The sequence below is a fragment of the Dipteris shenzhenensis genome, chromosome 11 (genome assembly GCF_047967505.1).
Source record: "Dipteris shenzhenensis isolate YYH24624 ecotype China chromosome 11, Dip_SZ_1.0, whole genome shotgun sequence".
NCBI classification, from domain to species: domain Eukaryota; kingdom Viridiplantae; phylum Streptophyta; class Polypodiopsida; order Gleicheniales; family Dipteridaceae; genus Dipteris; species Dipteris shenzhenensis.
The window spans coordinates 53,681,161-53,708,386 of record NC_141606.1 but is presented as its reverse complement, the minus strand read 5'-3'; the positions used below and the strand labels follow the sequence as shown (position 1 = coordinate 53,708,386).

The 27,226-nt window shown below is 43.2% G+C and overlaps 1 protein-coding gene across 1 annotated transcript; it reads right to left on the bottom strand.

Moving 5' to 3' along the window:
- Positions 1-850: 850 nt before the first annotated feature.
- On the bottom strand, positions 851-23,285 carry LOC147897174 (uncharacterized). The gene is made up of 7 exons (XM_087381224.1): positions 23,108-23,285; positions 22,892-23,003; positions 22,483-22,566; positions 17,550-17,631; positions 17,286-17,340; positions 2,789-2,923; positions 851-1,752 (listed from the first exon to the last, which is right to left on the bottom strand). The coding sequence occupies exons 1-7, from the start codon at positions 23,175-23,177 to the stop codon at positions 851-853; spliced, it is 1,440 nt and encodes a 479-aa protein (XP_087237350.1). The 5' UTR covers positions 23,178-23,285.
- Between the last annotated feature and the right edge of the window lie 3,941 nt (positions 23,286-27,226).

Here is a 27,226-nt window from a genome sequence, read left to right as displayed (position 1 = left end):
TGCGTGAGTGCATATGTGCATGTGTGTGCACATGTGCGCGCATGGGGAGGCTGGGTGTGGGTGCATGTGTTTGTGTGGCACACGTGCGTGTCATACACATGCACATACACATACATGTATAAGATCTATATTCCACATCAGACAAAAAGGCTTTCTCATTTACATATGTTATATCTTAAATCCCTCATCATTTTAATATCTTAACTTTCCATGGTTTGGTGGTCACATCACCTTTAAATTATACTAATTATTTTAATGATGAGGCCTCAATAGTTTTGGAGCCTTGTGCAGTTTCTTCTAAACCTTAGTTGCCATATGAAATGAAATTGTAAATATCTTTCTTAGTCTCCTTCCGAATGTGGGAAACAAGCCGAATATTCATTTAGATCTTCTATACAAAAGAGCCCACTTATTACCTCTACAAACGACGCTTTAATTCCTCACCCCATAAACACCTTACATAATCAACTCTCTCTTGTTACTGGGATGATACCAACAAGTAGTGGTTCTAGATGCCAGATATTGCTGGTATGTTATGTAGTGCACCTGTTTGAAAGTTCATCTAGGTCACCAATGACACCTGAGTATTACCACATTGGTGGTTGTTCCCATTGCTTCACTGGCAATTAGTTGTTCCCTTAATTTTCTTCCCTTTGGCAACTGTTAAGGGATTTCGAAATAGGAAACACAGAGCATTGGAGCCTTGCACATTAGTTATCCATATTGACTGCTTTCACATATGAGAGCATATCCCTCGCTACTACATCAACACATTTTAATATTCTTCTTTCCTTGATTCTTTTGCAAAGAGCTTTCAAGTCATTTGTCAAAATCCTAATCGCTTTCTTGGCTAGGATTTGTCGCTCTTTGTCCCAAGTTTGAGACAAACATCTAGGTTGAGTAAAATGCTCATTCGCAAGTCCTGAAGCGTTAATTTTTTTTCAAATTTGACAACGGGGCATTCTGCTTCAATCAATTCATCACAATATTCTACATCTATTTCTTCCCCTTGCACTTGCACCTTTCTGTTCTTACTCGCATTGGTTTTGTGTTTGGTTTGTTCCTCAACAGACTTCACATTTTCCTCTGCTTGTCTTTGACTCTCTCTCTCAGCCTCTAGTTCCCCTTCAGCCTTGTTTGCACTCCTAGCTGTGTGGACCTGTTCATCCCTATGGAAGGTCATCTTCTCAGGATCTTTCTGGCCTTGTCTAACACTGAACCTCTCAGCCTCAACTTCTTCTTCACCCTGTTCCCTCTTCCTTGGAAAAGGGCCCCGTGTCTCTGTTTTGAGATACCTCCTTGCCTGGTTATTCTGGCCTTCCATAAGGCTTTGTTTCTCTGATTCCACCTCTCTCTCAACTTCTTCAACAATCTCTTTTCTTCTTCTTGCAAGTAGGGCCTGGGCCTCCATTTTGATGCGCCTTTCCATTCGTTCTATTATTTCTCTGCGCAAAGAGTCAAGAATATCTGATTCCTCCTGTTGGACTTGCGTACAAACTCTCTCTAGCATTTCAACTCGTTCTTGCTGAAGCACAATGCGCTCTTCATCGACTAATTTCTCCTCTATTCTATCCCTCATCTGAGACATCCTGCCTTCAATTATCTTCATCTCCTCTTCCTGCATCCTTCTCACTTGCACATTCATATTCTCCCTTTTTCTCAATCTTGGTTGCGGTTCCTCCTCTGCTCCAGCCACACTTGAAGGGAAACTAAGATTTTCAGTTTCCCAAAGATGGGAATTCGGCATTGATTCTGAAAAAGAACAGAACCTAGTCAGTCGTTGCAAAATAGAAGATTAGATATTACTTCAAGTTTCCAATGACAAACACAAGTTTTAAAATTAATTCGGCATGCTTTCATTGCTCTTGAAACAATCCCATATTATAGTTTTACAATGAAAACCAAGGGGTGTGTCCATATATCGCAGTAGGCCTGTATTGACAATAGTTTTGCTAACCAAGGGAACTGAAAATGCAAAAATCAACGGACATTTTGGGATAGTGTTCTATTCAGGTGATTTGAGAAAGGGTTTACTTATGATTTGACACAACTGGCGGTGTTAACAGTAGCATTTCTCACCCACTTTTTCCTTCTTGTTTTCCAACAAAGATCCTTCTATTTGAGTTAGAAAACAGACAAGACAGAAAGTAACAGATCCATTCTAAAGTGACTGGTTGCACGAACTTTGGAGCAGTGGCCTAGGACACATCTGAGGAGAAGAAATCCCAAACCTTTCCCCAGTCACACAATTCTTGATCGAAAATGGTCAAAGCAACCAAAGTGCAAAACAGGAGAGCTTGCTGACGAGCGGCTAGGTCAGGGGAGAGTGCTTTCCAGAAACTGGGATGAACATGACTCAAGATTGTTAAAAGAGTCTCAGGTCTATCCTGAGAACCCAGGAATCTGCCTGGCTCTCTCAACTACCTCTCACTGACAAACAACTAGGCCAAGGGAGAGTAATGCCACTTGCTTCCGGCGCACTGGTGATTATCATTCCCGATTCTTTTTTAAAAACTCAGATCTATCCTGAGAAACCCTGGAATCCTCCTGGCTCTCTCTCAAATACCTCTGGTTTAACACTTTCAATGACTTTAGTATTTGGAATACACATGAGCTCACACTTTTGCACGATTTAGAATTACAATGTATATTGCTTGTTAAAAACAAAAATGCAAATACTTATTTCAATCAAAAGGATGTATACACAATATTGTTTTTAGGCCATCCACCTAGTACTCTAGAGGTCTCAGCAGATGGCAGGCTCTTTCAGATGGTACAAAAAACTTGCCATTGAAAGATGCAAAAGCTTGGTCCTGTCTTGTCTGAGGTGCTGGCAAACTCCTAGTCACAAAATTTCTTCTGTAGGTTGAGAGCTCCACTGGAAAGCATGATACAGAAAAACTCTTGCAAGCACCCTTGAAACCTGTGGTGACCAGAAACAACACAATCGTAATGAGGTGAAATGATGCTATTAAATACATTCAATAAATCACCTGAAACACGATGCATTAAACTTCACTCTTTATCAAAGAACTTTCAATAAGAGACAAAATAGAAGGAACACAAATCAAGTCATGAACTTAATTGGAAACCAAAGAGATAGAAGGTGAGAACGATATGCAAATAATGGTAGCACAATGTATTCAGCTTATCCATAATACTTAATAAACATTGAAACAACAGGCAGCTTTTTGCACATCTTGTCCCTCGCCTGAATTTCAGATATCATCTCTAGATATGCTGACATACATGCTTCTACATGCAGATACAGAAAATGGCTGGAAACTCCATGCATTTCATCTGTGAACACCAGCATTTAGCTATCTTATGCTCCACAAAATATATGCAGGTACCAGACAACAAATGACATCCGGACAAAGTTCTTACATCACCCCCCTGGAGGAAGGAGAACCTCAGAATCACTCCATTCTTGACAATGTTCACTGTAGACACGAATTAAGAATATTATCTAAATCAAAAGTAAAGGAATATCTTGGAGTGATGCAATTTTTGTAGATGACACACCTGCACATTAAAGTCCTATGAGTTTTGCACAAATAGGGATATTGCAACAAAAGACACTAGTCTTACTATGATTTCTCAATGAAACACACTTTCCAAACAAGCCCAGATTTCACATTTTCCTAATACCATTTGATATGATAATTGTGGTGAAAGGATGCTTATTATCTGTAGGATCAATGGCCTCATGATGTCTACTTACTATATATCATTTGACGTGTTTAAATTATATTGGTATGTGTTGAAATGAGAAATGTCGCAATATTATTTTGGCATATATATGTATATATATATTGATTTAGCATATGAAAGATTGGTTTGTCTACTCTTGAAGGCATTATTATTAGTGCACTTCAAGAAGAAGAAAGGAAGAGGGATGCTCGAAGAGCCACTAAAAAAGCCTTTGCACTAAAGTTTAAGAAGGGCAGGCTCAAACCTTGCAAGACCAATCACTTGGAAAAAGATCATTTCAAAATCAACCCTTGCAAGAATGTGGCAAGACACTGCACCATTCAGTCACAGCATTCAGCTATCTTATGCTGCACAAAATATATGCAGGTAGCAGACAACAAACGACGTCCGGACGAAGTTCTTACACCACCCCCCTGGAGGAAGGAGTAGCTCAGAATCACTCCATTCTTGATAATGCTCGCTGTACACTTGAATTGAGAATATCATCTAAATCAAAAGTAAACGAATGTCTTAGTGATGCAGTTTTTGTAGATCTGCACATTAAAGTCCTATGAGTTTTGCACAAATAGGGATAGTGCAAAAAAAGACACTAGTCTTACTATGATATCTCGATGAAACACACTTTCCTCCAAAAATAAGCCCAGATTTCTCATTTTTCTAATACCATTTGATATGATATTGTGTTTCAACAATGTTATCCTTGACATAACTACCATGCGTAGGATAGGTATGGGTATTGGAAGTGCAGGAGTGGATCAGCAATTGACCATTATGGAACAGCCTAGCCGACCAAGAAGTGGCACGAGGAGCCGAAAACTAGGGGGGATCCAGAAAGAAGCAGATTGTCATCATAGCCAGGTGAAGACACAAGGCCTGGGTGTAGCTGAAGAGTGAAAATGGAAAGCGGCACATCAATCTACTGTAAGGAGCCACAGGAGTCAAGGTTCCAAGGGCAACTCTGCTACCATCATGGGCATTATAGGCCCATAAGCATCTGTCTAGGGCAACTACAAGAGCTGCCAACAGCAGCAGGTCTGCAACAAGGGAAGATGACAGTAGGCAATGTGGAACTGCCATGCAGGCAGCCACCTGGAATCTGTTAGGTTAGCCCTAGGTGTGGCCTTGTAGGCTAGTGCTAGTTATTGTTCTAGTACTACTAGTTCATTTTAACAAAGTCAAATCTTATAACATAAAGTTGCCCATGTGTTGACCAGGTTAGGGCTTAGGTGAGGGAGGGTGAGAGAGATAGGCAGCTGCTCCCCTCCACAATCGGCCTTCATAGGCTCGTCTTTTCAAGTCACTTGTACACTTTTGCACTTGAGTACTTGCTACAACAAGACGTACTGTTTGATTCTTTCCTCGATTGCAGCGCCATGTTTCTATAACTTGAGCTGCTGCGTTTCTGCTATCATTCCCATAAGTTGCATAACAATTGGGATCTCTTCGGGCTTCATATTCCACCACTTGGGGTCTAAAAGATACCCAACACTATGCAAGGGATTGTGAGCTTGCTCCCATCGAGGCCTAAACAATTGCCACAATTCCTTGCGTTTTGTAGCATTAAATGGTCTTCTCTCATTCTCTTGGCCTAGGCAAGTAGGGGGATTCCTCGCAATAAGAGCTTGCTCAATACTCCAAAAGTACATCCATGCTTTTTTGATTGTTGGAGCCTTTCAGTCCAAAGCCCTAAGTGCATATAATACAAGTTTCATAACATTAGCAGCCTCCTCAAACCGTTTCCATAATGTAGGGGATCCCGATGTTTCTTTCAGGTCATGCATTTTCTCCTTCGTTGCCCTATCGGTCAACTCTGACATCCATCATTCAAATGCATCACAATGAAATGTCTCTTTAAGAAAACTCCTATTCTCTACCAAGGATTGCAAAGTGTAGAAGTACGTGCCAATCTCATGGTTGCTGGCAATTGTAACATGGTAGAACCATCACGAGACATAAAGATTGCTTCGAGACATTGCTTCGATCGTATTAACTTCACGATGTCTCAAGCCTCACAAACAATCTCTTTGAACCATGGCACTTGTTTATACCAATCTTTCAATGCAAGATTGCGTTCAAAATGCAGCTGCATATAGATTGGTATACTCCCTTTGCAATATTCTACCCGCCTTTTTACAATCTTGGCATTATCCATGACAACCTACACAACCTTTTCAAGGCCTAACTCTCTTATAACCTTTGCTAATATACTAGCTATATAGGTCCCCTATTTCTTTACATGTGAGGCATCAATTGATGTGTGGAAGGCCTCCCCACACGGCGATATAACCATCACATTCAATAAAGCATGGCGTTTTATGCTTGTCCACCCGTCTGAGACAATTGTGCATCCGGTGTTGTGCAATTGCTCGAAAATGCTGCGATTTATGTGATCTTTCTCTTCTACAAATTCCTTGTCTACCGATGTTGTACGCAATGTGTGGTATGAAGGGGACTTGAAGCCCGGTCCATAGTTAGCAATGCAATTCCATGCAGCTCTCATATCATTGTTATCGACCATACTCAATGGATATTCTAACCACAAGATTGATCTACCAAGTACATACTGTGCATTCTCCAAAACTTGAATCCGGATGCTCTCAACTATTGTGGGTTGCCTGAAATTAGGAGTCGCACTTGCCGATCTAGCTTCTGGGTCATACGTGCTATCTTGCATGTTAGTGTCCACACAAGGAGTTCTGGCATGGAAGCCTACAACACTTGTACTTCCGCCGTCACCATGTGCTTACAGACTCTACTCCACTTACACCTTGACTTTCCCAAATTGATCCTCTTCGAATTTTCCAGAAGATTGCAACTTCTCTGTCAAGGTGCGAGTTGCTGCAGCAACTCATGGGGCCACACAACACTGAATGCTCTTTCTTGAGTCACCAAGCAAGTGACCCCTTTGCGAGGCGCTCCCCCTTACATTGCACCTGTTAAAGGTTAGCCAATGCATGCATTCTAAGTCTTTAGAGTAATTCTAGTCCTCGGTGGGAATCCCCACCATGCAATAGGCAAACTCAATTAAAAAGATAGAAACTTTTCTAGTTGACAAAAGTCAACTCAATTTGACCAAAGTCAATTGACCAGAGTCAATAACCTTTGACCAAAGTCAAAATAAAATATTTCTCTCTTTATTTTTAGGGATAAATACCGTTTTGTGACATGTCGCCCAGAACAGCTGTTATAGTCATCCAAAACAAGAGTTTTGTGACATGTCACCAGAACAACAGTTGTCTTCGTCACCTTTCTTAGAGGACTTTTGCTCTTTGAAGACTAAGTTTTTTGCAAGTCGTCGTCAGTGAACAAACTTTAACAATGCATAGTCTTGACCATGTTGATATTGTTTTTTTATTGTACAGTCCATATAAACTACGGAATCTGTTAGTTACACGTGACAATAGCTTGCATTCAGTTCACTACAGACTGCAACGGCCAGCTGTCAATTTGGAGCCTTGCAAAAGCACTGGACTCTTGCTTCAATCAAAGTTTCTCATAAACTGTGAATCTGTATTTTATTGCATTTACTGCCCAAGCTGTACAAGTTTCTCGTCAAAGAGTTTGGGCCTGCTTCACCCTTTCTTTCTTTTTTCCAGAGAAGAAACTTCTATTGATGCTTGAAAAAAAACCCATGCTTCTAGCCTCCATAAGGGGGCTGAAGACGTAAATATAGTGAAAAGGCTGAAGACGGTAAATATAGTAAGAAAACAGCTTGTTCCTAGGGCACCGGCTCACTGCCCAGGTTGCCTCAAGAACAAGGGCTGACAGCCACCATGGAGGTGGTCTATACATCTAGTGGATATCACACGCGGAGAAAGTGTAAAAAATCCATGCATGCCAAGCCTTGCAAAAGCAGTCCCACCTTTCGGTGGTCCCTCTTGAACCTGGACTGCCATGCTCCCAAGTAGCACGCAGCGTGACGATGATATCCTAGCAAATGGCCACCAGGGTGGCTATTGGAGTCGTCGTCTGTCCCCCCATCACCTGACTACAACAAGCAACCCAAATATTCTAGGCGGTAATGCTGGCCACCGTCTCTTAGACATTGTCCTCGGGTGAGAAAGAGGGACGTCAGCAGGAAGGCGGTACAACATCATAGGCCTCTATCCAAGAGACCTACTGGCCATGGATCCTATAAGCTGGCGACACTGGGTCAATGGAAAAAGCGTGCCCACCCTCTGTGAGTCATGCTACCATCCCCAAGTGAAGTCCCTCTGCATCCGCTATGTACTGCCACTATCCGAAAAGATGCAAGCCAAATCCTCTGAGCAGCTACGCAGCCCCACAGGCAATGGGGGAGATCTCGTCTCCAGCACGCCCTCTGCACAACACGGCATCTGCCATCGACTTGCATCTGCTTGTGCCAAGGGCCAATAAGCAATAGGAGATCTTCCGTGGTCTCAGGCTAGTCCAGATACGCGAGGCCAGAATCGTGAGATCCTCCTGTCTGATGGAAAGACGCATCCCCGTGAGCCCAGCTGTCTGGAAGCGAAGGAAGTAGCCCAAAGCCTCCACTACAAAGAGGAAGAGAAAGGGGGCGAGGGGACAGCCTTGGCGAACCGAGCATGAAAGAGAAAAGGTCTCCCCAGTGTGTCCGCCAATCATCACACCTGACTAGAGCTCCCCACGTAAAAAGCCGACACCCCTCTAATCCATCTATCCGTGAATCCTAGCCTCCACATCGTGCCCTCTATAAAAGACCACTCCACCCTATCATAGGCCTTCTCAAAATCCAAGAGAAGAATCACGAGAGGCTGTGAATCCTCCCTCGCCCAATCCACCGCCTCCGAAAAAGTAAAAATGTTGTCCAAGATGCTCCTCTCCTGAACAAAACCTGTCTGCATGTCGTGGAGTATGTCCAAAAGGTGGGGCCGCAACGGCAAGCTCAAGACCTTGGCCAAGATCTTGTATAAGGTATCCAAAAGCATGATTGGTCTCGACTCTCCACTGGTAAATGTCTGATCTATCTCCCCCTTTCGGGATCAAGCATATCTAGCATCAACTTTATAGACTGCAGGCCAAAGTCAAAGATCTCCTGGCAGGCTAGCCTAAAAGGCGTACTAATCTGAGCTCTTGGTCCATGAACGGAGCCTCCAAAGACCTACTCAAACTCAGTGTGACCACTGTAGGAACCTGGTCCCAAACTGCCTCACATGCTATAAGTGTCTCAGGGGACGCCACCTCTTCCTGAAACAACTACCAATATAAAGCTAGGGTCATCTCAAGGATCTCCTAAGGGTCTGAGTGCATCTGTTGCTATGCATCTCACAACCACTACAATTGTGTCCCTGCTGAACAGAGTCGAATAGTCTGAAAGAACTGCCTGGTCATCCTGTCCCCCTGCTGGAGACCCATCTAGACGAGTGATACAAAAATTCAGCCCTGCGAACCTCCGTATCCTGTAAGATGAGTCTCGCAGCCTCATGACGGTCTCAAAGCCACTGAGAGTCCGAGTCGTGAGTCCGAGTCATGCTCCTTGAGTCTCTCTATAGAGGCTAGATCCTCAGAGCTCTCTCACGCTCATGAAGAGCATGTCTCCGTCGCAAGGCCTGGGAGTGAAGCTCCTCACTGCTCCTCTAAATTGCATCTGCAACCCAAGCCACCCATCCCTCAAATGGCCCTTCGCCCTATTTATGGGCACATTTGACCTTTGTAGATTGGGGCTTTTGTTGCCTTTGTTTTTTCAATAGGCCAACATACCTCGGGGTTTGATTGTATGTCATTTCATTTGCAGCATTGTGCAGCCAACACATCTTTTGGTACTGACATACCACGTAGGCTATTGACCTTGTGTGGTCAGAATCGGACATTTGCGCTTCTTTACTGGAGTCATTTGATTCAGTCATATTTCTTTGGGTTCTTTGCAATTGTGCCTTAGCTGCAATGGCAAACAATGACCTCTTTGGCATGCTTGCTCCTAAAGACAAGATGGCACCAAGTACACATTTGTGGTATATCATTGTAAGTTTTGAGGTGAGACCTCCGTCGCAAGCACCTTCCAGTGCACTTGTCACGACAGGTGGTGGCAATGTTATTGACTCTTCATCTCCTACCACTTCTTCCCTAGTCCTCCTACACAGGAACAATTCAGATGGGATGGCAGAGATGCTCATGCTCGTGCCTTAATTGCATTGTTAGTTAAGAGGATGATATGCAAGACTGCAAAGGATGCTTGGGATAAGTTAGCCTCTTTGAATTAAATACAAAAGGAAGCCTGGGTCACATATTTGTGGAAGCAATTAGATCCCTTGAAGATGGATGAAGGTGAAAGCATGAATTCATGTTTGACTAAGTTCAAGAACTTCAAAGAGCAATTGGCCAACATTGATGAGATTATGTGAGATAGTCAGATTGTGTCCAACGACACTAAGCGGACTTCCTCACTCATATCAAGGGTTTGCAACCACGTTGAGGTTAGTGGCTATGGGCGATCCCAACCATTTGAGCTTTGATGAACTGCCACTTTATTATTGCAGGAAGAGCAAAGCCGTGCTAATTGAAATGACTCTGTTTCAAGTGCTCGGGCCTTTGCTACCCATCATAAGGGGAATGCAAAAACAACTAAGCTTTCTGGGAAACCCAAGCACAATTGTGGCAGTACTTCAGATGAAAACAAGAATGCAAATAAGAAAAAGAAGAGATGCAACTATTGCAGGTAACCAGCTCATGATATTTTTGAATGCCAAAAGCGCATCAAATTAGAGAAGAAGAAACAATCTAGCCTTGCAGTTACCGATGCTTCATCTTCTCATGAGAAGGATGAATCAGCCAATGTTGCTCATCATGATTGGGCCTTTGTGGTTACATGCCAATATAATCCCTCCATTCATGATTCTTGCATGGCTGTTTTTTATGCATTCAGCACTTGGTATTTTGACAGTGGTTCTTCTGAGCACATTGCTTGTTGCAAGAAGTTGGTTCTTGCTTTGCATGGTGCACCGAAGGGGGGCCCTGTGACTTGTGCCAATAATGCATCTTATTCCATGAAGGGCATTGGCCAACTTGAGCTTACTACAACATCAAGTGATCCTGTCTCACTACAAGATATTTAGAATGTTCCAGTAATAAAAAAGAACCTCATATCCATTTCAGCCATTGCTACATCCTGATATAGAGTTGTATTTGACGGTCCATCTACCATTGCTACATCCTGATATAGAGTTATCTTTGATGGTTGCTATCTAACAAGGGTTTGCAACCACGTTAGATTGGTGGCCATGGGCGATCCCAGCCATTAGAGCCTTGATGAACTACCACTTTGTTATTGCAGGAAGAGCAATGCTGTGCTAATCGGAATGCCTCTATTTCAGGTGCTCAAGCCTTTGCTACCCATCACAAGGGTAATGCAAAAACAGATATGCTTTTTGGGAAACCCAAGCACAATTGTGGTAGTATTTCAGATGCCAACAAGAATGCAGATAAGAAAAAGCGAGATGCAACTATTGCAGGAAACCAGGTCATGATATTTCTGAATGCCAAAAGTGCATCAAATTAGAGAAGAAGAAGAAGCAATCTAGCCTTGCGGGTATTACTGATGCTTCATTTTCTCATGAGAAGGATGAACCAGCCAATGTTGCTCATCATGATTGGGCCTTTGTGGTTACATGCCAATATAATCCTTCCATTCATGATTCTTGCATGGCTGTTTTTTATGCATTCAGCATTTGGTCTTTTGATAGTGGTTCTTCTAATCACATTGCTTGTTGCAGGAAGTTGGTTCTTGCTTTGCATGGTGCACCGAAGGGGGGCACTGTGACTTGTGCATATTATTCCATGAAGGGCATTGGCCAACTTGAGATTACTACAACATCAGGTGATCCTATCTCTCTACAAGATATTTAAAATGTTCCAGAAACCTCATATCCATTTCAGCCATTGCTACATCTTGATATAGAGTTATCTTTGACGGTTGCCATCTGCCATTGCTACATCCTGATATAGAGTTATCTTTGACTGTTGCCATTTAGAAATGGCAATACCATTGTCATTACTGGAACATTAACTAGGGGTCTATATAGACTTGATGCCTATGAAAAAGGGACAGACACTAAAGCACTTGCAATAGAGGATCTTGGTTACAGACACTCACTTGTGGCATGAGCATTTTGGGCATCTAAATTATGGCAGTTGTCATGTGCATGGATCTTATCTGACGTGTGCTCAGGCGCACAGGACTAGCTTTGATAGCCTAGGGAGGCTAGTGGCTAGGCAGGCGATTCTCAAGTTGGGTTGCAAGGGCAACGAACGAGTAAGGTTTCCTGCTATTTTTAGCAGCACTGGAACAGAGCCTATATAACGGGCCCAAGAGTTCAGTTTTCATCCACGCAAGTCAGAGCAGGTCTAGCTCTTCCTTGCTGATTTGGACCTTGGATCATGTTGCAAACTTGCACCTGCTTTGTAGCGTAGTCCAGATTCCCAACGTGGCCCTGAGGCCCTATGGGCGCCTTCTGGTGGTATGGGATGCCAAGAGGTTGTGGACTGGTTGGATATACATGTCGTGCCAGCAGCCCGGCCTCTGGCTCGGGGGATGGTCGGATTCTGTGGGTCCTACACCTGTGAGCCTCATGGTTGGGTAGTGAGCATGCCTTCGCCTCTCTTTGTGGTTCTATGATCGGTTGTTTGTGCTTGTGTGTAGGTCCGGATTCCCAGAAGCGATCGTGGTAATTCTTAGACACTTCTTGTGTTTATTATACTTCTCAAGCACTCTTCTCTCACCCTGATAACCTGCATCAGAGCCACTCCTGGATGGCGAATTTCTGAAGGAGATAGTGATTCCTGTTTGGATCTTCCAGATAGGTGTGAATTTCACTTTTGCACTGCTTGGCTAGAAACTTCACATTTTTTGTTAGTAGGTAGGGATGGAGTGATCTCCATGTGTAGGAAGATGCATCCTGGCTGGTTTGGTACCAGTTAGGGAGTGAATCGTCAATTCGTTGGAGAGGAAGGGGTCCAGTTGAGATAGGAGTGGCGATGGATTCCGGGGGTGATTAGATGACATTTTTTGGGTCTGGAGTTGCAATTTGTGAAGGACAAGAGACACGGGGTGGAGCTACTTGATTGGAAAGCCTAGAGAGACCTTCTGTTGTAGGCACCTACCGGGTAGAAATCCGTCAGGATGCGTTGAGATGTCAAAAAGCACCCTTGCTTTTTCGTTAGAGTACACTGCAAGGCATCCAGGTAAATTTGGAGGATTGTGCTTTTTCGGAAATTAGGGCACCAATTTAGGATTTAGAGCTTTATTCCCTATAAAACTGGGGCACCCTAACCTCTCCCTCCAGATTGTTCATGTTTAGTGGATGCGCCGTCAACTAGCCGAATCAATTTCTTCCCTGCAACCTGCCACCAGCCGCCACTTCAAGGCCATCTCTCCCCTCTGGGAAATTTGTCCAGCTCAAGGCTTGTAGGCGCCTTCATCATTCAGGTTTTGGCACAGCTCACGGGCTGTGTGGCCAGCAGGCTGTTCGCCTCTGTTTGGGCTCCTCAAATTCATTCGTCATCTCTTCTTTCAGCTGTTCTTCAGAAAGGGCAGCCTATAGTCATTTCTATCTCATCGTTCAGTTGGTGCACCATGCCTTCCCCCTCCAATCATCATCTCTAACAGGTTTTGCAGTTTACAGCCTATTTCGTTGGATATTTCCTTGCTGGTTTTTCCATGGCTGATACTAGTAATGCCCCTAAGTATAACCAATTCCAACCAGCTTTCCCCATGTCTGAACGGGGATGTTGATGGGGACAACTATGATGTCTATGAGGATCTGGTTATAAGGAGCCTTTCAACCAATTCCTCACGGGATCGGATGAAAAGATTATGTTCCTGAGCTCGAATCGTGAGCAGTTGTTCCAGCAAATCGTTCCTATAGAAAGAAGTCGTGGATACTTGGCTGCATAAATAGCAGTCCACTTCGACTTTCACCCCTACCCGCAGGACAAGAGAATACAATTAGCAGTTGGATACCTAGCCGGAAATGCTCCACTCTGGTGGAAGGAATTGAGGCCTCAGCCATCCACTTGGGCAGAGTTTGAAGAAGCTTTTAGAACTGAGTTAAAAAAGGAAGATGATTATGACATTGTAGCCAAGTTCAGGGCCTTGGATATCACCAAACAGAGCCACACTTTTGAGACCTATCTCCAAAAATTCCGAGACCAATAGACCCTCGCTACAAAGATGGATCATGTCATCCTCTTGGGTTTCTTTGTAGTTGGCTTACCTGATTCCTACTGGTTGCAGGTCAAGAACAATCAAAGCTCGACCCTGAAGGAGGTCATTCACTTTGCGCACACTTATGATGATACCAAGAAGTTGACTACACGCGAGACCCAAGGCAAGAACAAGAGAAAGTTCTTTAATGCAGTTACTAGCACGGGAGAAGTCAGATCCTCCAATACTCCTCAAAAGAAGCAAAAATTCGCTAAGGGCAATAAGGAGCGCTTCCTCCGTTCGCTTCGGCTTCAGAAAGAAGGACAATACTTTATTTGTGAGGAGTGTGGCATACCCAGGTTGATTGCCCAAAGAGGCCCAAAGCCTCACAAGGACCTCTACCAAAGCTCAAAGGGCCACCTACGAAGTCAAAGACAGCCGCTCGGACTACTTTGACAAGTATTTGTGTCAATGTCCTCTCACGCCCTCATTCTTGTGATTGTTCTTTTATAATTCATTGTTTGGCCCCCATGATCTCTACCGGGCTTATGGTGAGATCCAAGGGACCCAGCTTCACATTCTTTTTGACCCAAGTAGTTCTCACAACTTTGTTAATCACAAACTTGTGCAGAAGCTACAACTGATTACGACACCTAGTGATCACACCTACGAGGTGCAGCTTCCAACTGGGAAGCAGTTTCGGCAGCCCATAAGTTGCATTTGGTTCCCAGTGATGCAAACAGCATCGATTAGGGGCTATGCATCCTTTGTTACTTTTTTGTATGATTTCACTCAACATACTTGGGTTTACACATTGAAATCCACATCACATGTCTTTGCTTGCTTTGAGCGATTCCTTGCTATGGTTGAGAATGAAAGCAGAGACAAGCTTCTCACACTCCGCACTGATAGGGGGGTGATTATATGTCCCCCAAGAGTTTGCTGATTTTTTAGCATCTCGTGGTAGCATACCTCAGTGTACAGCACCATAACACCACAACAAAACAGTGTTGCAAAACGCAAGAACATAACCTTGATGGAAATGGCACAGTGTATGCTGAAGGGTAAGTCTTTTCCCAAGAAATTCTGGTTGGATGCCATTGTATGTGCCAATTATTTCTTGAACAGGTCACCCACGCAGGCATTGAAGACTATCACACCTTATGAGGCTTGGACAGGTTGTAATCTGGTCATCTCACACATAAGTGTATGGATGCCTCACATGTCCCATCTCAGTTCCAGCATAAGCTTGAGGACAAGGCAGTTAAATGCATTTTCATTGGTTGGCTCAGAAAGCAAAGGCTATCGGTTATACCAGCCTAGTATAGGCACGGTTATTATTAGCACAGATGTTGTCTTTGCTGAAAACTCAGTCATGCCATTGCCGGACTGTCAAATACAGCCAACTATTGTTGCTCTGATGTCTTTGACATATTATTGCCCTTGTTCAAGTCTGCTTGAGATTTTGATGAGTCCGTGGAGGCTCCAACTCAGCCACAAAAAAGTGCTTTAGAGCCACAAACAGGATTTGATTTTCTCACAAGGATGAGGCTACCACAGATCAAGCAAGAGAGGGCTGTCACAAGGCAACAAAAAACAGCCCCTATATGGCTGTTCGACACATTGAGGGGTAGCAAACAAGCTGAGGTATTTGACCAAACAAGGGCACCCTCTCGTCATATGAGACACTTAGTGGAGGTTGCATTGATTGCTATTGTTTGCAATGAAGAGCCACTGAGCCACAAGGATGCCTTCAAGAGCAAAGATTGGACGGATGCCATGAAGTCTGAGCTAGACTTAATTCATGAGAATGGCACTTTGGAGTGTCTGACTTGCCTAAAGGCAAGCGTGATATAGGCACAAAGTGGATATACAAACTCAAGAGGAAAGCCGATCTTAGTGTGCAAGAGTTTGTTTTTCGTTTCTGCATATGATGCCACTCTCTATCAGATTTGCGTCATCACGCAGCCAGATCTTCATATGTTGTTTCCCAGTTGCGTAGATTCATGCATAGTCCCGGTACACAGCATTAGCAGGCTATGAAGTATGTCTTCCAATACTTGAAAGGCACTCAAGGTTTGGGCCTTCTCTATGGCCACCATTCTTCACTTGCATGCTATCACAGATAATGACTGGGCTGGATGCTATGACACTAGAGTGTCACATAGTGGCAATGGTTTTATGCTTGGAGCTTCAAGCATCTCTTGGTTCAACAAAAAGCAGCCTACAATTGCTACTTCTAGCTGTGAAGCTGAGTACAAGGCAGCTTTTACAGCCATACTAGTATGTATTTGCCTATGGAAACTACTTGCAAATCTTGATGTTGTTTAGACATCTCCCACCACTATCTACACTGACACTCAGAGTGCTTTAGCCATTGTGCAGAATCTAGTGTTTCATGTGTGTACTAAGCACATTGAGGTTAATTATCATTATGTCAGAGAGAGACTGCCAATAGGGGATATTCACTTGTCATATGTTCTGCAAGACAATTTGGAAATATCTTCACAAGGCACTTCCTCGACCCAAGTTCGAAGCTTTTCGGCAAGCTTTATGCTTGATTCCATTTGTTGCATGATTCTTCCCTCCCTATACTTCCATAGGTTGCTATATCCTTTCAGATGAACATGTGCAACCATGACACTAGTCCCAGGTATCTCTGAGATGTTTCCAGAGTACTTCACCCATACCATGAGAAAGGTTGGGGGGGGGGAGGGGGGGGGGGGTTGTTATCTTGCTAGTTAGGGTTCTAGTACTATTAGTTCATTTTAACAAAGTCAACTCTTATAACATAAAGTTGCTGTTAGAATAGTTATATTACAGTCTCATGGTGTAGATAGGTCAGTGTGGGGGTTTAGTTGGTAATACTTGAAGGAATGGGGAGCAACCCTATCCTAGTTGTATAAGTACTATTCATTTTTTTAATAGAAGTACATTTTAGGGTTACTCTTGTGTGTTATCTCTGATCCGGTGCCAACACTTGCTGTCTCCCTCATCTCTCATTTATAAGACCCTCTCATTCGGATTTAGCTAGCTGCATACTTGACTCCCTCAACCCTGTATGGATCGCATTGACTTCGCTCTTCATAGGGTTGGGGTGTGCTTAGCTTAGCTTTCCAAAGGATGTTTCCTTTTAAGTCTAAAACATAAAATCAGGTATATTCAGCATTACACATAACAACAAATCCATCAGACAATTTATTTTCTGAATGAGTAGGATGAAAAAAAAAGATGCAATTGTCAAACCTACACAGTATAACTGTAGATGTGTAACCTGTAGACACATCTACATCACTAGCTTAATGAGTTTGAGGAAAGATAATAATATCTACGCACAACTTTCATAATCTGTTTCTCCAAAAGTCTCTTAAAAATTCAAAAACCCCAAATTTAGCCATCTAGTTTGAACCTGATTGCGAAGCAACCACCTTACCCAGCATACTAGAGTCCATCACATTATCATGGGCTTGAGTACAGATTTTTGAAACCTGCAACATTAACCTGGAAAATCAGCAACCTTCTAATAAGTGAAAAGTGATACAAGTTTTAATAGTTTCCTAACATATATTCTGCTGCTGTTTTGGGACTTTAAAATGCTAAAAAACTGTAAGCAGAATACTCCTTTGCAGACTTTACTTCCAAAGGTAGATCATCTAGCCTGTTTGTTCACTTGAAAAGCATGTAAAACTAGATAAACCTTTGCTTTTGGTCCAGAAAAAGACTGCTTGCACTGCTTCTGACAATGGTTTAGTCTTCCTACCTCCTCTCTGTATATGTTTCTGCATTGCAAAAGTAGACATAAAATATCTGTGTTTTCCTTTGCAAAAATAGAAGCTTATGATTAAACTTTGTAAAAGAATACAACTCAGCAAGTCATCTGTTCACTAGGCTGCTGTGCAGGCCAACCTCTCATAAGAGTCTTGTTCACTACCTAGAGAACTGATGAGAAGTCACAAGAATGTAGTTTGTGGGACTATACGACTGGCAGATAACTCTTATCCATGATACGATAGAAATCGTATGCAAGCCAGGTCTTAAGAAAGCGTTCATAAAGCTGAAATGCCTTGTGAATACTCCTTCCCTGGCTTCCAAATCGAGAGCAAGTCATACATAATGTCAAGAAAGATGGCAAACAAAGCAGCCACAGGTGAAGTTGCCAGGTGAAACATGGTGCCAGGGTTATCCGAGCAATCTCAGAACAGATCACCAAGGCCTCTTAGACCTGGGTGAAGGGGGGGGGTGTATATTGCCTCAATCAAGAAAACCTGCTCCCATCTTGAAAAGCCAAGAAACCATCCCCCAGGTCCCACATTGGGGCTCCTATCGTCATGTGGTTCTTGAGGTCATGTCTACAAATTAGTGCCACATGGCAACTCCAGAGGACTGCTGGATAGTCGCTTGCACTGATGCAGCTGTGACAGGTGCTGTCTTGTCTTGTCTGCTCGAGCCAAGGACTACTTGGAATCCCTCCATGGGCAGCCAACCATAAAAAGTGTAATGGTTGATTGTTAGAACACTGGGGAAAATCTGGTGTGGAACCTGCTCTTGAAGCCAATGTCTCTCTCGGAAAGGGGTCCAATCCCAGGTGGCAAGCTGTAGACATCTTCCCAGTGCAAATAGTGTACTCAAAGAAAGGAACAGGCTGCAACTAGAGTGACAATACGCTCACCAGAGACAAGCTACCTCTCAAATACCACCGAGGAGGAGAGAGGGGCCTAGAGCACCGGCAGCCTCCTATCACGAACTTCCTTTCTCAATAATGCCAATCCTCACCAAAGCCATTGTCGTCCGAGGTCATATCCCCCACCCTTAGTCGATGGGCGGATTTGGTTCCCTAGATAGCATACAGAGGTTTCGACACTTTGAAGAACAGTTGACCGACTAGCCCATTCACACAAATCTCCCCCTGGCTCTCATGTGAAGAGCTATGCTAGGCTCTCTCCAGCCTCTGGGAAAGACATCGTGGTGTATTCTCTATTTGTTATTCTTGTCTTAAACATCAACCTTGGATGTGGATGCCTGCTTTAGTGAATCCAGCCCTTAGCTTTTATTGTATTTGGTTTTCTTCAGTCTCATAGACCCTTCAGTCTTTTGAAGACTTTAATAAACTTTGCACAAGCGCAAATGGGCACTGCATCCTAGTTTAGTGGTAAAGCAAGCATTTTTGGTTGCAAAAGAGAAAGCAAACGATTTTTTGAAGGGCACCGGGCTATTAAAAGGCAATGTTTGTAGGATGATCTCCATAAATGGGAATTTGATACACAATAAATTTTAAAAAAATAACACATGGAAATTCACAAGAGTTTCAATCCTTCACTACAGCACTCCCTCTAAGGAGGCAGTGCTAATAACTTTCTTTTGTTCTACCAACCACTCAAAAACGTGCAGGTATGGACGTACCCAAGAGCTCATATGCAAGAGAAGCTAACACTGCATCTCTAAACGCCACTCAAATGAACCATGCCGGTTGTTTTGGCTCCCCTCATTGTCAAGGAAACATCTCTCAAAGAGATCACCCCCTCCCAGTCCCTCTAGACTGGTAGCCAAAATGGCTGCATCAAACTCAAGATTCTGACTGCTGCCCCCTCCGCAATGATAGACATTGGGTCACTGGTCTGGAATCGTGGACACCAAATGAATGTGTGCTGGCCATACAGGCACACCCACAAATATCTACACATGTGTGCGTGCAGAAGTGTGGATGCAGGAAATCTCTCTCTCTCTCTCTCTCTCTCTCTCTCTCTCTCTCTCTAAGTTGCCATGTGTGCTCCTCGACCCTCTCTGGTTTATCCAGATGACGTAAGGATTCATGTTTTGCACTTTGTCCCATAAGCCCGTGAGGCTTTCTACAGACGTTAATAGATCTTTCTTTCTTTCTTTTCTCTCTCTCTCCTTCTCTTGGAGTTGTGTTCCCTCCTCTGATCAGGGTTCTCCCTTGCTGCAATATACAGCCTCAGTTGTGTGTGTCCTCTCTCTCTCTCTCTCTCTCTCTCTCTCTCTCCCCTTCACGGATGGTTCCATTCTACTGCCAGACATTGACCTTGAGGGAGCAGGTATGCTACGGGTTTCGGTTGACACGGGAGGCGGTCATATCTTATGGGTAGGCCGGATTGGATCTAGGCAGAATGCATGGTCTCATTGTTTATAATGGTCTTGATAGATGGCCCGCCTCAGGTGGTCTCACATGCTTTCCACATGGGGGGGGCTCTAGCATTGTTGATTACATCATGGGATCCCCTGCCTTCACATCTCGCATCACTGACTTTACAGTAGCACCTCCTCCTCCAAGGTCTGATCATACCTACCTATTCTTTAGTATTTCCACTGCCCGTCGCATAACACCTTCCACCCCACACATTCCTTACTCCGCCTATCATGGCATACGCTTCGACCACGATCTCTCACCTATTTACTCAGACCGTCTGTACACACTTCTCACTTATATTGACTTCATACCCCTATTAGAGGACCGTGCTACCCTGATCACCCGCTCACTACACAAAGTTGTCCTTCACGCTTTCTCTGACACCACTCGCTCCACCCGCCCACCACCATCTGGGACCATACCTTGTAATAGTTGGTACGATGATGAGTGTAAGACTTTATGCCGTCAGCTTAGATTCGAAACGAATAACAATCTTTCAAACAAACCAGAGACGCTACGCAGGTATCGTCGACTGGTACGTAGGAAGAAACTAGATTTCATTTGCCGGAACAAGGAGGAACTACTGAACATTTTGTTTAGTAACAACTCTAAGGACTTTTGGTAGAGCTTTCTAGAGGGACAGTCCCCCTCACCACTCACTAACACTCAGGTCTGGTATAACTATGCACGCACGCTATATGATATTCCAAATCACTCAGTTCCTAACCTCTCACATTTGCCACGCCCCACATCCTGCACTCTTCACTAGGGGAGGAGTGAAGGATGCCATAATGAAACTTCATAATCCTATTTATTCAGCTCGTCTTTACATACTCCTCACATATATTGACTTTATACCCTTATTAGAAGATCGTGCCGCTCTGGTCACACGCTCACTACACGAGGCTTCTTTTCACGCTTTCCCTCACACTACTCACTCCACTCGTCCACCACCACCTGGGACCGTCCCTTGTAATAGCTGGTACGATGATGAGTGCAAGGCTTGACGCCGTTAACTTATATTCGAAACCAAAAACCACCTCCTGAACGAACCAAAGATACTACGTGAGTATCGTCGATTGGTACATAGAAGAAGTTGGATTTCATCCACCGAAACGAGAAAGAACTACTGAATATCATGTTAAGTAACAACTCTAAGGACTTTTGGCGGAGATTTCCAGAGGGGCAGTCCCCTTCACCACTCACTGACACTCAAGTCTGACATAACTATGCATGCACACTTTATGATATCCCAAATCAGCCAGCTCCTGATCTCACACATACCCCGTCCCACATCCTGCACACTCTTCACTAGGGGGAGTGTGAAGGATGCCGTGATGAAACTTCATAATTGCGGAGCGAAAGATCATGAGGGCCTACGCACTAAATTCATTGCATGTGGGATCAGTCTCCTAGCCCCGATCTTAGCAAACCTCTTTAATGAAGCTGTTTGTCTGGGGTTCCCATGCACCTGGACTCTTAGCCTATTTCACCCATCCACAAGGCAAGGGTTCCCATGAGCCTGGAGAACTACAGGACCATTATGATCGAACATGTCATGTCCAAGATTTATGCATCGGTGCTAGATTCTGAGGTCAATCGATTTGCAGAGATGCAGGGACTTAGAGCAGATGGGCAGGCTAGATTTCGACATGATCATGGGACTATGGATCACATCCTCACACTTAGATACATCATTGAGGAGGTGAGGGCATGGAAACAAAGGGTTTATTGCTACTTTGTGGATTTTCGCAAAGCCTTTGATACAGTTCCGAGAGCCCGCCTCATCAAGCGTCTGCAGGACTTGGGTTATCACCAGGAGATCATTTGGGCTGTCGTGGCACTTTACAAGAGGGTCTCAGGCAGAGTTTGGATAGGGTCTGGATAGACAGATGAGATCACGAGTACCTCTCTCTCTCTCTCTCTCTCTCTCTCTCTCTCTATATATATATATATATATATATATATATTATGAATGTCGGTTGAGACCCAACAGGATCTATAGGACCATGCATGGTAGATGCCATGTCCAACTCAGTACCAGCATTGCTCCAAACGAGTAGCATGACCCATCTACGACAGGTTAGACCCGCTCTATTGGGTCTAAAGGTGGGATCTTAAATTTCAAGCTCCCTCAACTGCGGGCACCGCTTCGCTTGGCTCTATACTCAATTTACTCAACGATTTCACTAGATGAGCAGCCACATGACATTGATTGAGGGCAAAGCATTTGTAGAAAAACTCTACCCCCCCTCTCTCGCCCCCACCACACACACACCCCTTCCCTCCCCCCCCCCCCCCCCCCCGCTTTCCTTTGACCCTCTCCCTCATGCATGGTAGATGCCATATCCAACTATTCCTGTTGGTCACCAGTACCAGCGTTGCTCCAGATGTGAATCTTTGTAGAAGCTGAGCACAACCAAGAGCCAACATAGCTAAAGTAAAAGGTGGCAACAGCTCTTTAACACACCTTGTATATGGTTACCTGTAGTACTCATCACAAGGGTGATCCCAGATGCTCTGTCCAGTTGCAAAATCGAAATAGTATATCTCATCTTCTTCTGTCAAGCTGCAGACAAGTAGGCTATAAAATAAATTGCTCGAGCTACTAAAACAGGCTATGAGAAATGACACAAAGCAACCAGCCTACGCTTTCCAGGCTACTGCAATGATTAAAGATGAGGCGACAAAAGCTTGTTCGAGCATGCACGTAAAAATGAATTAACGTCTAAAGAGCAAAAGGACACGTTCTCTCTACAGAGATAGCTACAAGGCAAATTAGCAGAGCATATACCATCAGAGCTTTGGTCGAGAACTTGGGAAAGTTGGAAGACCAATAGACATTGAAAGCGAGAGGCCATTTTGCGCTGAAGAAAGTTAGCCTGAGAAGTTACCAGGGTTTCCAATTCTCTGGCAGAGGGGCTTTCAAAGCATCTTTTGCAATCCAAAGTAATTCCTTATGGTTTGGCAAGTCCATTCCAAGCCAAGTTGCATACTCTATTAGCTCTAAATCATACACGAGGGAAAAAAACAACCTTCTAGTGTTAGCTGCATTCCTTTTGGACAAAAAACCACTGCTCACGTGAAACTTTTGTCATTCACCGAATCACCTTCTTCCGTGGGCTCGTAACTATCGTCGATCTCCTCCTCCAAAATGACGTCTTTTGGTTCTGGCTCCATGCTTCACGATAATCGACGTACTTCACAAGTGATTCGTTCAGCGACCTGCAATAACCCACATTTCTACAGCGGATTCTAAGTCCGATGTTTGACATGTTACGTGTGACTTTCTTTCAGCGAGGCGTTGGGACGTCCAACTCTCATACATGGTCGTGTCGTCATTGCAGGAATTGGATTTGATTCGCAAATGACACTTGCGAATTGCACAAAGCCTGAGCAAGGAGAATGGGAATGGCGATCACTGGACAAGAGACAAAGATCAACCGAATTCAGAAGCGTCGGAATGGGATGAGAAGCGTTGGAGGCGATCATCAGACGCAGGAGCAGCACGCAGAAGCCATGGCCAAGAAAGCCAAAACGCAGAAGGCGAAGCGATCATAACCTTGGCTCAACGTTGCAAATTATTAAGGGTGTTTACAACACACTAGAGCCACGTGTAAAAAAGGTGTGCGTGTGTATGTGCCGATCTTCATTTCAAACCTCACGGGCAGCTCACTCTTGATTGGTCTTCATTTCAAGCCCCACGGGCTCACGCAGCTTAGTCTTAATTTCAAGCCTCACGGACAGCTCAGGATTCTATCTTGGTCACTCCTATGGAGACACTATTGCCACTTTCAATTTCAATATAACTCCAAAAAAAAAAACACTAGAGCCGCTCGCATTCATTGATTTCAAGCCTCAAGGGCAGCTCATGCAGCTTAGTCTTGATTTCAAGCCTCAGGGACAGCTCAGGATTCTATCTTGGTCACTCCTAAAGAGACATTATTGCCACTTTCAATTTCAATATAACTCCAAAAAAAAAACACTAGAGCTACTCACATTGAATGCATCTGGACTGTGGGTTTGATGTGGGCGGACAATCTTGCCCATCCATGATCTATGGGCAATGCCCATTCTGCACCAGTCTGTAAACACCCTAAGGTTTAAAGGGGTAGAAAACATGTAAGCCCATCGCCAGTATGAGGTGGTTGGCTATTAGTCATTGGCTTGCCCACGTGGAGTTCTGGTGGTGCGTGATAACTCGTAGCAATTGATCGGTGCATGGCATCCTAGTGATGCAGTTTTGGCAGTACATGTTGCATGTGATAGTTCGTAGCAATTAATCGTTGCATGGCATCCAAGTGGTTCATGGCTATGATGTGGCAAGCCAATCTAATGGAGGAGGTCTTGAGTTTTAAGGATGGAAGGTGATGTTCTCCACCTCTTTTTCAGGCCACGAGTCCAATGAGAGTCGACTATTATCTTTTTGTGTTCCGATTGAAGAGGGAGTTGTGCTTGCCAATTAGTAGAGCCCATAGTCAATCGTACTTTGTTTGAGTCCTGTGTACGAAAAACAACAAATGAGCTACTATTAGTCCATCATAATAGAAGGTCATTTTGGTCTTGAGTTGTGTTAATTCCTTCAGTGCTCTTCTACAACAAAGCTACATATTCTTGATATTTCACATGTGAGAGTTTTGGGTTGAAAGGTCTTCTCAATCTTGTGAGTTGGATAATTATAAGAGAGATTAGAGTGTCTCACTTAATACTTGCAATATATCTTCTATCATTTTATGTAACATTTCATTTCATATGGATGGTGTGAGTATTGTATGCATTCAATTCTACATGTGGTATCAGAGCAAGTTTATCATTAGAGGAACTTCGGAGCCAGAAAGGGCCTCATAAAGAGTGGAATAGAAAAATGGATTAGTGAGTTCATCCCATAAAGTCTTCCCAATGGGAGGGCCCCCTCTACTTGGAAAAAGGTGCCCCTCTTACATGCCAAGGTGGTCCCCATATCCCAAAAGGTAGCTCACAGGTACCACTACCCAAAAACTCAAAAGTTTCAAAAATAGCCTAAAACCCTTCCAACCCTTCCCCCAAACCATAACTATACCCAAATCATTTTGCAAGCACTAAATCGTTCTTCTTCTCACCATAATCACTTTCCAACCCCTAAATCCTAATTCTTCTTACCATAATCACTTTTCAATCCCTAAATCCAATTTCTTCTCATCACTTTGTTATGTTTGAATCCCAAACCTTTACTGCTTCCAAGGGTCCTACTCTAGCCTGTGCTAATCTCAAATCTTAGTTCCTTTGACTTCCCGTATTTTAGAAATCCTTTCATGGCTCCATTGCAGGATCGCACCAATAAGCCCAAAAAAAGCACATTGAAGTTGCACCTGAGTACACTACATCTCTTCAATACAATGGCTACAAGGTTGTTGACAAATAAAAAATATACCAATTACAACAACTTGTGGAGTGTTGGTGGACTCTATCAAGTGGATCCTTTGATAGGTGGTCCTTCTATCTTTGGAAATTTATCAAGTTTACTTCAATATGTGGGAGGTGGTCTTCAAGCCTTAATTGGTTATTGCAAACACATTGGTCTGAAGCCCATTTGCCAAGATTCACTTGCTCAAATAAAAGAAGAAATTAAAAATCGTATAGATGCTATGCACACTCTATGTGAACTACTAACTCAAGAACAAATAGCAAGTTTGACTCTCAACAAAAAAGTTGTAGATCCTGAAATTGAGATAAAAATATATATTGATGTGAAAGAACTATCACAAGAGGTAATTACAAGATTACTTGATGAGAAGATAAATTAATTGAAAGAGACTTGGTCCCTCCAGCTCCAGCAACAACTTGCTACATTGACTACAAAAATGGAGAAAATAAAACAACACCTCTCTGTTACAAGCATAGTGCAACCAATGGAGATCTTGGCATATGGTGGTGGAGCAAGGAAACATAGGGTGCAAGCTACACAATATGTATCTATAGATTATTTTACCCTATGCTTGCACAATATGTATCTCTAGACTATTTTACAATTGCAATGTTTTCCAAATAATCATACAATTGTGTGTTTTTAAATCTCATCCATGCTTTTTGTAGGAATATTATGATGGAGGTTATTGGAAGAGAAGCATCCGTCAAACTTTATGCGGTAAGAACTGCAAAGTAAAGAAGAGGAATTCATTTCCAATTCTTAGGGATCCACATCAGCATGCAATTTTGCAAGAGGTTGCAACTGATTTATGGAACATTGTAGACCCAGCAGAAGTTGTCCATGCATGTAATGTTGCTGGCATTGGTAGACAAAGGTACTTAGCTGTATATAATGTTTTTGGCTCTTCTCTTGAGCATGGGACTTCATGGAGGAAATGTGAAGCTCTGCAACTAGGGTGCTTATCTAACCGGGATGTGAGCATGTGCAGAATCCATATGGACTATGTTCTTTGCTAAAAGTTCTATGGTTATTTTTCATTGCTGGTAATATCTATATTATCAATAATCCATAGTGATGACATTTCTTACAACTATGTGTTGACCACTACTTTCGATATGCATGATAAATTGACATTATGGATAAATGTCTATCTTGTAACATTGAAAAAATGTCATTTTTAAAGTGCAAAAATGCAATATAGGCAAAAAGTTGTGTTATGCATACCTTTTGACGAATAAATAAGTCGAAAGTATGCAAACTCTAGCAAAAACATGTGTAGGAGTTGTACGGATTATATTCCTTGCTAAAAATGTGATTTTATAAATGTGCAGAAGTCGTAGTGAGGCAACGTGTTAACCATATGGATTAGTGATGATGTTGGCATATTGTTAATTTTTTTAAATAATAGGACTTTGAAACATATATATCAAGTACCTATCAACATCGTCACTAGGCAATAAGAATTTTGGATGAGCATGATAACTGATACAATGAATACAATCACGTTTGATGTCTATTTCCTAATGTTCAAACTTTTTTTTTTAACATCCATTTTAATTTGCAACATAGATAAAAGGATGTGTTATGTGTACCTTTTGAAGAATATATTCGTCAAAAGTATGATGGTTGTTTTGAATTTGCAAACTCTTGGAAAAATAAACAAAAAGAAAAGTGATTAGTAGGTTTGGCATGGAATATTAAAGAAATATAAAGATGCCTGAAAATAAAGTGCGCAAGAGAATACATGCACAAGGAAGAAGGGGGGGAGGGGGGGAACCATACATAACGTATGGCGGAGAGCCAGCACAACTCTCTCTAAAAA

What these genes read in the sequence shown, in the direction of transcription:
- LOC147897174 (XM_087381224.1), bottom strand. Translation starts at nt 23,177, where the DNA reads ATGGAGCCAGAACCAAAAGACGTCATTTTGGAGGAGGAGATCGACGAT. An exon ending in TTTCTGGACCAAAAGCAAAG is followed by an intron (nt 17,341 to 17,549) that starts GTTTATCTAGTT and finishes TTAATGTTGCAG; the next exon opens with GTTTCAAAAATCTGTACTCA. An exon ending in GATGGACTCTAGTATGCTGG is followed by an intron (nt 2,924 to 17,285) that starts GTAAGGTGGTTG and finishes TGGTCACCACAG; the next exon opens with GTTTCAAGGGTGCTTGCAAG.